This window comes from Medicago truncatula, chromosome 3 (assembly GCF_003473485.1).
Source record: "Medicago truncatula cultivar Jemalong A17 chromosome 3, MtrunA17r5.0-ANR, whole genome shotgun sequence".
NCBI classification, from domain to species: Eukaryota; Viridiplantae; Streptophyta; class Magnoliopsida; order Fabales; family Fabaceae; genus Medicago; species Medicago truncatula.
The window spans coordinates 20,833,881-20,843,405 of record NC_053044.1 but is presented as its reverse complement, the minus strand read 5'-3'; the positions used below and the strand labels follow the sequence as shown (position 1 = coordinate 20,843,405).

At 32.6% G+C, this 9,525-nt stretch overlaps 1 protein-coding gene across 1 annotated transcript; it reads right to left on the bottom strand.

Moving 5' to 3' along the window:
* Nucleotides 1–1,830: 1,830 nt before the first annotated feature.
* On the bottom strand, nt 1,831–8,537 carry LOC11433803 (mitogen-activated protein kinase 20). The gene is made up of 10 exons (XM_003602063.4): nt 8,012–8,537; nt 6,303–6,711; nt 5,813–5,940; nt 5,626–5,685; nt 4,852–5,001; nt 4,597–4,752; nt 3,981–4,192; nt 3,768–3,866; nt 2,802–2,959; nt 1,831–2,723 (listed from the first exon to the last, which is right to left on the bottom strand). Exons 1-10 carry the CDS (start codon nt 8,033–8,035, stop codon nt 2,275–2,277), a joined length of 1,845 nt encoding a protein of 614 aa, XP_003602111.1. The 5' UTR covers nt 8,036–8,537; the 3' UTR covers nt 1,831–2,274.
* Nucleotides 8,538–9,525: the final 988 nt, after the last annotated feature.

Here is a 9,525-nt window from a genome sequence, read left to right as displayed (position 1 = left end):
TTCCACCATAGCACCGATCAAAGTTTCTGGTTGTGTTGAGGAACAAATTGATGTTTCCGGATCATCGATGATTGTTCTTGAAGATTCGCTTCCTTTCACGAATTTGATGGATCCGATAGTTTTATGTTCACGGTTTTAGATCTGAAGTTGTTACTGGATTCGAAATCTTTGTGATGTTAGAGGGATTTATGGCCGGGAAACTGCTGGAAACCATTAAGTACATCTAATAGTTTTGGAGTACAACTCACAGAAACCATTTCCACAGCAAAATGTTTTTTGGCATAATTTTATACAAAACATACTATAATAAGGACATTTGTGACTGTCATTGAACCAAATCAACACTCTGAAATCAACATTGAACTAAAATGATGATTTCCGCGATTGTAATGTTGTTTCGTTTTGTTTCGTTTGGTTTCGCTTGGGGTGTAGGAAGCAATTATGTTGGGCTACCGGTTAATGGGCTTGGATTTATGCACGGTGCATAAGGATTTCTTTATGCACCATAACCGCTCCCATTAGCAACATGCATTAAACACGACATCGTTTGATATTCCAACCTCCCAAAATAACTGAATCTTTTATTCATTTCACATATATTAAGAAAAAATGTATAAATAAAAAAGAAAAAAAATGGTTTTCATTGTCCTTGTCAACCACGGTTGGTAGTACTTTGTATGTAAGAATATATTGAATCTGGAGTGGTGAAAGTAATATTAATTAGAATTATAATTGAAAAAGTAATTAATATTACATTAAAAAGTGAAATATGTCAATTATTTTGGGATAATATTATTTTACAAATGGCTCAGTTAAGGATGTATTTAGATCGAGGATTTTGGAAGAAAAGAAGATGGAAGGCGGGTGAATGCACTTCTAATGCAATGAGGGATACAAGCCCCAAAAGAAATTAAAATCAGTTAAATGTATTTAAAATTTTATATGATCATTTATCATATTGATCTTCTAATTCTTCTAAATCAATTAAAATTTAGACTTAACCCTCCAAAGTTCTCCCCTCCAAAACCACCACCGAAACAAACCTTATGCGTCTTACAACTTGTAGCATATACTCTTTCGTGCTTTACATACAACCAAACACAAACATTAACGGTCATTTTTGCAACTATCTCAAACGAGATTTGATCTTGTTCAAACTCCTATCGTTGAATCGACACCTCCATGACCAAAAACATATAGTTGGTCCAATTAGTTCAAGACCGTACTTTCTTAATACATTTAGGGTGTGTTTGGATTGAGGGTTTGGAAGGGGAGGGGAGGAACAAGTTTACTTTTCTATTTTAAATATAACATGTTTTTCTAAAATAAATCAAGTGTGATTGAAGTATTATATGGTTGTTTATCATGTTAATAAGTTAACTTTTTATAAAACATTTCATAATGTCCGAAATTTAAAAATGAATAGTGAACTCTCCCCTCCCTTTCCCTTATAAACCATCCATCCAAACACACCGTTAAGGTCAAGAGACAGCATTGGAATTGTTAAATAAACTATAATAATTAATTATTTTTTTAAGAGAACTACAATAATTAATTAAAAGGACTAATAAATAAATATCTGTCTTGGTATCTAAAGTGATAAGTAGTTTGAGACTATTTTTAAATAAAAAAACACTCCAGATTTGGTGTCCATGCTCTCAATCAAGACGTCAATTATGGTCATCAGATTTGAACCAGCCTGGCCTCACTAACTTAAGGAAAATCATACTATATTTTAGTACTATTAAAATGATTCTTGTGAATCCCATTATACATGTGATCCTAGGTTTGAAGAATCCCATTAATCCAATTTAGAAAACATCCAAAAGATTGGTTTTAAGGTAGTGATTTCACTGCAAACACCTAGAAGAAAGTTATGTATTGACATACAACATAGAACTCAATTTAAATGTTACAGTTTCTTGGATAGTTGTTATTTGTTAACCAAAGTTCATAGCATTTTGACAAAAGAAAGCTTGCCTTTTTTAGGGAAGTATTGTCACAATGGTCCTCACACTCCCTCACATTTTGTACATTGACCATGGAAATACTTCCCTCAAGCGAACCGTTTTTCACTGCATGGATTGCTATGCTCCCCCTCGACAAAATATTCACAAGAAAACCCTCTCCCAGAAGGAACTGGATTCCATGGAGTGATAGATCTCAGACATTGATTTGAGATCAGACAGGTCTGATTACACATTCATTAAATCAATTCTAAACGACCAAATGGTCGAGAAGTGACGCACATGCTGCAGGTAATCTGTTTTCTTCCTAGAACATTCTTGTCATACCATATTGAATAGGTCCAACTTTCCTGTGAGAATTGGTCCCAGCTGCAGCACCAACTCCACCATACTGAGCCTTTGATTGCAACAAGTTTGTTTCTATTGCAATTTGATCGTCTTTTTCTACCTTGTTCACTCCTACCCTTGTCATGAAAAAGGGATTTGTATCAATATTAATGGCTATTTCATGTCCAATTTTCGCATTAATTCCACATTGTTGTCCATGTTTCGCTTGCAAAGGCACCCCCTTATCAGCTCCTGCTGTTGGCCTTTCTTGATTTGCAGTGCTACCAGGCCTTTGATAGTAATATGCCGGTGGAACAGGTTGAGGAGGAAGCACAGGACCTCTGATAAATGCCCTTGGATCGTAAGAATCCTTAACGACATTTCCATACTCGAAGGGAACAACCGGCCCAACGACTTTACCAGGTTTTGCTGATAAGAAAAATGAGATTTTTAATATTTAATCGCCCAACATAAATTCTAAAGACTACAATGATAACAAACACATACCTAGCGGAATCCTTTGTGGACCCTGAATTGGCCTTGGCACTGGAATTTCATTATCTCTCGAGAGCTTATTATATTCCTCGGATGTTTGCCGGTTTTTGCTTGAAGCAATACTTGTTTGCTCTTTTTGAGGTACCGTATTTGAATGTACAATTGTTGACCTGTCAATTATTCAAAATCACATGGTTGTTATGAATGGAATAATCCTTTAAGTAGCATGGAAGCAAATGCAGTAAGGAGTAGGTGGGGTGATTTTAGTCTACCAACTTGTGAAATGTGATTCCTTTGTACACTATGCTACAATGAAAGGGCATCTAAATAGATTACCGAAATATTAATCCTAGCTTGACATACTACCTTCATCCCCTTTTTATAAGCTCCTTTGACACTTTTTACATATATTAAGAAAAATTGATAGAGTCATTGATGTGTATATTTTGTATGTACATATATATTACTAGTTTGGCTTTTGTGTAGATGTGTCCAATTATGACTTTTCATCTTCCAATATATATTAGTAGTATTAGTGAGGGGTATATTTAAAAAATAATAAATGCATCTGATAATTAGAAAAATAGGGTTTATATTAAGGGACAATTTTTTTTTTCAAAGAGGGCTTATATTTAAACACAGATAGTAAACGTTAAACAGACCTGAAAAAAAGGATAGGCAAACTCTACCTAACTCATCCACAAAACAATTGACCTTTTATGTAATTTAATCTAAGAAAGATGCAATGTCACATCTATGTACATATAAAGACAATTTCTTAGTATCTAAGACACTTTTCTTCACTAAAACAAAACTCAATAACTAGCACTAGCTTGCATCGAATGTGTTTGCTGAACCAGAGATCAGCATTTTATGCTCTTTACCAATTTTATTTTGTATGTAAAACTACACTTATGAAATGCAACAAAAAGCCACATGAAATCCAATGATAAACGACACTTATGAATTAGAAATTACCTTGGAAGAGAAACATGCTTTCGATCAAGTGGCGCAACAGGACCGTTTTTACCATTTTCCTCTAGATGTGCAAACTGCTTTCTGAATTGATCCACAGCACTATAAAGAAATGGAGCAGAAAAAGATTAAGGATAAAATTGAGTTGAAAATCGTTGAAGGGACAAAATGGACAATGTAGAATAAACAGTTGAAATGCGAATAAGAAATAAAAACCTTGGATAGAGAAAATTAGTTCTCTCTGTTCCATTTATGTAGTCTTTTAAAAGTTGAGGATGATACTCTAGAATCTCGCGGAAAATTAGCTCTCGAATTTCTTCCTTTGTAACTCTTCGTCTTTCAAATTCAAACTCCATTTTGGTGATAGGCTGGCAGGACGGTTCCCTCTCGACTTTAGCCAGTCCCTTGAAGTAAGGATCAGCCAGAGCCTGAAAGCAACAACACATTTAGAAAATTTCAAGCATGAAAGTCCAAGACACCATATTATAGATAGAATGGTATACATTGTAATTAATGATTATATCTTTTATTGTCCAAATTAAAATGACAAGCTCATGAAGCAGTTATAGATAAAACTAAAGGCCTGTTTGGATTTGCTTTTTCGTGTTTTTCTACTAGCATAAGTACTTATTCTCCAGCAGAGCTTATGAAAACAGTTTATAGTTCAATGACAATAGCTTAACTTTATTTTATTTTTTGTTATAAAATAGCTTATATATACATAAGCACTTATATGATAAAGCGCTTAGACAAGCACTTAAGTTATTTATCCAAACAGGGCCTAAATAATTTCAATATGCATTAGAAAGCAGTAGAGCTCGCTGTAACAAACCTCTTCAGCAGTAGGCCGGTCTTTTGGGTCAAAAGCAAGTAATCTTTCCAATAGTCGTAATGCTAAAGGGTCTGCATTGGAAAATTTCTGTGCAAATGGCACAGGCTGCTTCTTTCGCATGCTAGTTAGGTATCTCCTTGCCTTCTCATTGCGCACCTGCATCCAACACAAAAATCGTTACAAGTTTGTAATTTTTGGTTCGGAATTAAGCTAAGCAACAGAAGTGATTTTTCTTCAATACAAGAATATGCTTACCCGTGATATGGTATCCAGTGAGGGAGTACCGAGCAGATCTGTCATCAGATCCAATTGATGGACTACATTTTTTCCAGGAAAAAGTGGTTTTCCTGTTAGTACTTCAGCGAAGATGCAACCTATACTCCATATATCAATCGCCGGTGTATACTGCATCAACATTAATGGAAAAAAATATTACAACTACTAAAAGCAAATCAGAAAACAATTACCACGGTGATGTGCAGCATAAACAATTTAACATAGCAATGTTACTACATTTTCTCTAGAATTTCAAGAAAATACAGTACCATGTTTACAATGCTCAATTAACTGATTTCAATCTCAAAAATGGCACGATATATTAATGGGCTAGTGACACATAGTATAATCTGATGGAGAACTGCATAAACGTCTCTACTTAAAACCGTAAGTAACTTGTTTCCACTCTACAAGATAAAACCTCTTGTTGCTACCAACCATCAAGAATTTTGACAAAGTCAAAGACCAAGGATGCAGAAAACTATTGAACACTAGTAATCAATTTCACAATTTTTGTTGCCATGCAACCAATTTCAAAGTGTTGATTCAGAAAAAGATGCAAAGAAGACAACAAAATTAGGGGCTTTATCTTCAGTCTAGGTCTTTTGGTTAGATGACCGATGAAAAAAAGACAACAAAAAAGTAGTCGGCTGATATAAAATTTGAGGGGGAAAATTATAAGCCAAAATTATGCATATTTATGTAGTCTCTTTCTCACTTTTACATTATCCTAAAAAAATGATAAAGACATACCTTTGAGTAAAATGATCCACATAGTTCTGGAGCTCTATACCACCTTGTAGCAACATAATCCTACACGCAAATGCATTAAAAAAGCTATAAGCATCCCTCCCTAGTTTTCAAATTGATATAAGTTTTTTTCAAATGATAATCATAACAAATTTAACAATAAGCAAATGAAAATGATTAGAAGAAATACCGTCCAAAATACAGTTGTAGGTGTGTCACTGAAGGCAACTCTAGCTAGTCCAAAATCGCAAATTTTAAGTTTACAGTTTGCATTTGCCAGTATATTTTTTGGCTTCAAATCCCGATGATAGACATTCGCTGCATTGTATAGATAATAATTAGATATGAAACATTGACATCAATGCCTGCAAACTCAATATGAAATAGACAAGTCAAAGTACAAAAGAGCATAGTAAGGGTAAAATATTTTGGCAAAAAGTATGCAATTATAAGATGACCTAAGAGTGATGTTAATGTGGAAACAATAGCAGATAATGTGCACAATCTTGTCATCTAATTGAGAGAAATGCTAAGAAATTGTTCATTTTGACATTCGACTCATAAAAGTAAAAAGCACACATTTTAGCCATTAGCAACACAATGTGCACTTAATTTATATAAAAAAGTAACGACAACATATTGATAATTCCCTCAAAAAAAAAAAACATATTGATAATTACCAGTGTGAATATACTTCAATGCTCGAAGCAACTGATAAAGAAAAAACTGATAGTGCTCTTTCGTTAAGTCGTCATTAGCTTTAATGACTTGATGAAGATCTGACTCCATGAGCTCAAAAACAACGTAAATATCTTTGAAGTCCTTCCTAGAAGGCGGCAGCATAATGTGTTTTATTTCAACAATATCAGGATGTCTTAGAAGTCTAAGAAGTTTTATCTCGCGCAGAATACGTGCAGCATCGGATATATGCTCGAAGATGTCATGAATTTTTTTAATGGCTACTTTTTCACCGGTATGAGTGTCAATGGCCGAACAGACAACACCGTAACTTCCTTTCCCAATGACTTCTTGAATTTTGTACCGGTTGGCATCGCCATATTCAGAGAAAAAGTCCATCTCCGTTGAACCCTGTAGGAGAGATATAAAGTTATTCCACAAAGCAAAACACTTAAGTTCAAATTTTGAAGACTGAAAACATTCATAAATCAACTAGAGAATAATGTAACAGCAAATTTTCAATGGATAGACATTTAAATGAAAGTAAAGTTTTTGTTGTCTTGCAGAGAAATTCTTTTATGTTAAACATATTTCAAACATTATAATTACAGGAACTCGTCAATTAAAAAAATGATATTATTAAAAAAAAACATAATAATTGGCCAAAAAAAAGACAATACAAATCTGTGTTTTCCTTGCTCAAAACAAATAAAAACATAAGAGGAGTTACATTATAATTACACGAATAAGATTATTTTTACATCCATTGGAACATTACAAGCAAACTAATAAACGATAAATTAAAAAAATAAAGATATGTTTTCTTCCCATTCCACTCAGTCTAATGTATGTATAATTTTGGACTCTTACAGAAATTTACAAAATAATTTTGGAAGAAATAAATTGCACCTTTTATTACCTATTACAAATCCAAAGCAACATACAAGTGTGATCATACACAATTGACTATTGAAAAATCCATCCTCCGGTCTCATATATAAGCAAAGATTCTTTTAATAGGTTCATTGAATTACTTATGTATTTGGTCTATATTATAAATCAGATACATCATACACCAGATACGTAAGTTATTCAATGAACCTGAAAAAAGATTCTTTGCATATATATGAGAATTGAGGGAGTATATAAAATTTGGTCATAAATCTGAAAAACAAGGAATTACAATCAAATCCTTCAAAAAGAAAAAAAGGAATTACAATCAAATGAAAGTCGTAAAAGGTAAACAAAGACAAAAAATGGAACAAAAATACATAAATTTTTAAAAACAAAACAAAACAAATACTAGTTGACAAGATCTGATCTGAAACAAGAATGTCATCTAGTATTAAGACAAGACAAATAGCACAAAGCACAACTCAAACATGTTTGGAAAACAGAAAAATCTTAAAGATAAGATCAACAGAACAACCCCAACAAAGCCATCTAATAAGTTTCAAATAAGCCATTAAATTTCATCAACACCTCAAAAAATTACTTGTAACATAAAATGAAACAATTGAAAATTGTACAGTTTCATCTTAAAATATCACAAAATTGAAAATTCTCAGCATCCAAAATTCACAAAGATAAGCACATGATCATAATTCATACAAACTTTTAAACCATAAAAAAAAAAAAAAAAAAAAACAATTTTTCAATCACAATTAAACAATTACAAACATGATTAACAACAACAACAATAGAAATCCACCTTTTTTCTATGATCTTGCTGCATTTTCTGCTGCCACCCACAAATTTTCCAAAAAATCCCTATGAGGTAAAATCTCAAAAACACAAAAACCAAACAAAATCTCCAAAACAAAACCTTAAAAACACAAAATTTCCACCTTAACTCATCCACATTTTCCCCATCTACCTCTACACATTATCACAAAAGCACAAGAATCCCATCTTATTCTTCTCTTCACAAAACAAAGAATCCAAATAAGATCCCACATACATACACACCTACCAAACTATATGATATAGTGACACTACTCCAACCCACCAAAGATATAACCTCAGAAAAACTACCCTTTAGCTACCTTTAACAGAAAATGAAAAAATAAGAGATACCCTCGATTTGTTTCAGCTCAAAAATCAAAACTTGATAAAGAAATAAAGAAATGGTGAAGAGTGTGGTGTGGACAAGATCTGTGTGTACACCGACACAGGCACAGCTAGAGAGAGAAAGAGAGAGAGAGAATGAAAATTTTAGAGAGGTTTGAGGCTTAAATCTAGTTTGGTAGCTTTATGTATCTTATCCGTAACGTATTATTTTAGATACACATACGATATACGTTATATATTGATACCGTATTTTTATGAGGGTATTTTGGTAATAAGCTTTATTTTTCATAAGGAGGGTATTTTTGGAATAAGGTTTTTATTTTGTCCGTAAACAAATTGGCGAGCACCTACCGAAGAATGCTTAAATGAGATAGAAAGAGATATCTTTCAATTGAATTAGACGTCTTGAGTTCAAATTCAAATCTAAAAATGCATTAGTATGTTTAATTTGTTAAGATAGAATTATGTCCTCAATATTTATGGATCAGTCTCTAAAGTAGCATCAGAGAATATTTGATTTGCACAAAAAAGTGGCAATCACAATTAAAACATATATACAACTATAAGATCTCGTGTTTGAATATGTGTATTTTGATCAAATACATTGATTACGAAACAAATCTAAAAAGTGAACTTCTCATTTTAATTAAGATCAGAGCAAATGGATATAATCACTTCTTATAATTGAGATGAGAGCAAATAGATATAATCAGTTGAATTTAGTTTTACAAACAATTTTTTTTGGTTTTCTAGAATTATTTGTGTATTTGGATTAAATACTTTGATTATTCAATAACTAATGTATTTAGATCAATACACTATTATTAGACGAATATAAAAAAGAGAAATGATATTTGTATAATCATTTTCTAATAATTTTTGAACAACTTTCTCTCTCATACTCATATTATATTCTTACCCTCTCTCTTCCTTTTTTTCTCTCCATTATTTTTGATCAATAAAAAAAAGGTTGTCAAAAATGTTGTACCAAATGATTGTTCAAATATTATTGTTCTATAAAAAGTGAACTTATGCTCAATACACTTCTAGAATTATTAAATGTCCCGATATCCCCTCCATGAGTTCCAGGTGTCATGTGGGACAGGTCATTGTAGACACATGGCGAGTTGCTAGAGGTTGGAGAGGTAGTTAGTG

Coding starts and splice junctions, on each gene's coding strand:
- LOC11433803 (XM_003602063.4), bottom strand. CDS start 8,035: ATGCAGCAAGATCATAGAAAAAAG. Junction 3,867..3,980: donor ACTAATTTTCTCTATCCAAG/GTTTTTATTTCT, acceptor ATTTCTTTATAG/TGCTGTGGATCAATTCAGAA. Junction 2,960..3,767: donor AAGCATGTTTCTCTTCCAAG/GTAATTTCTAAT, acceptor AATAATTGACAG/GTCAACAATTGTACATTCAA.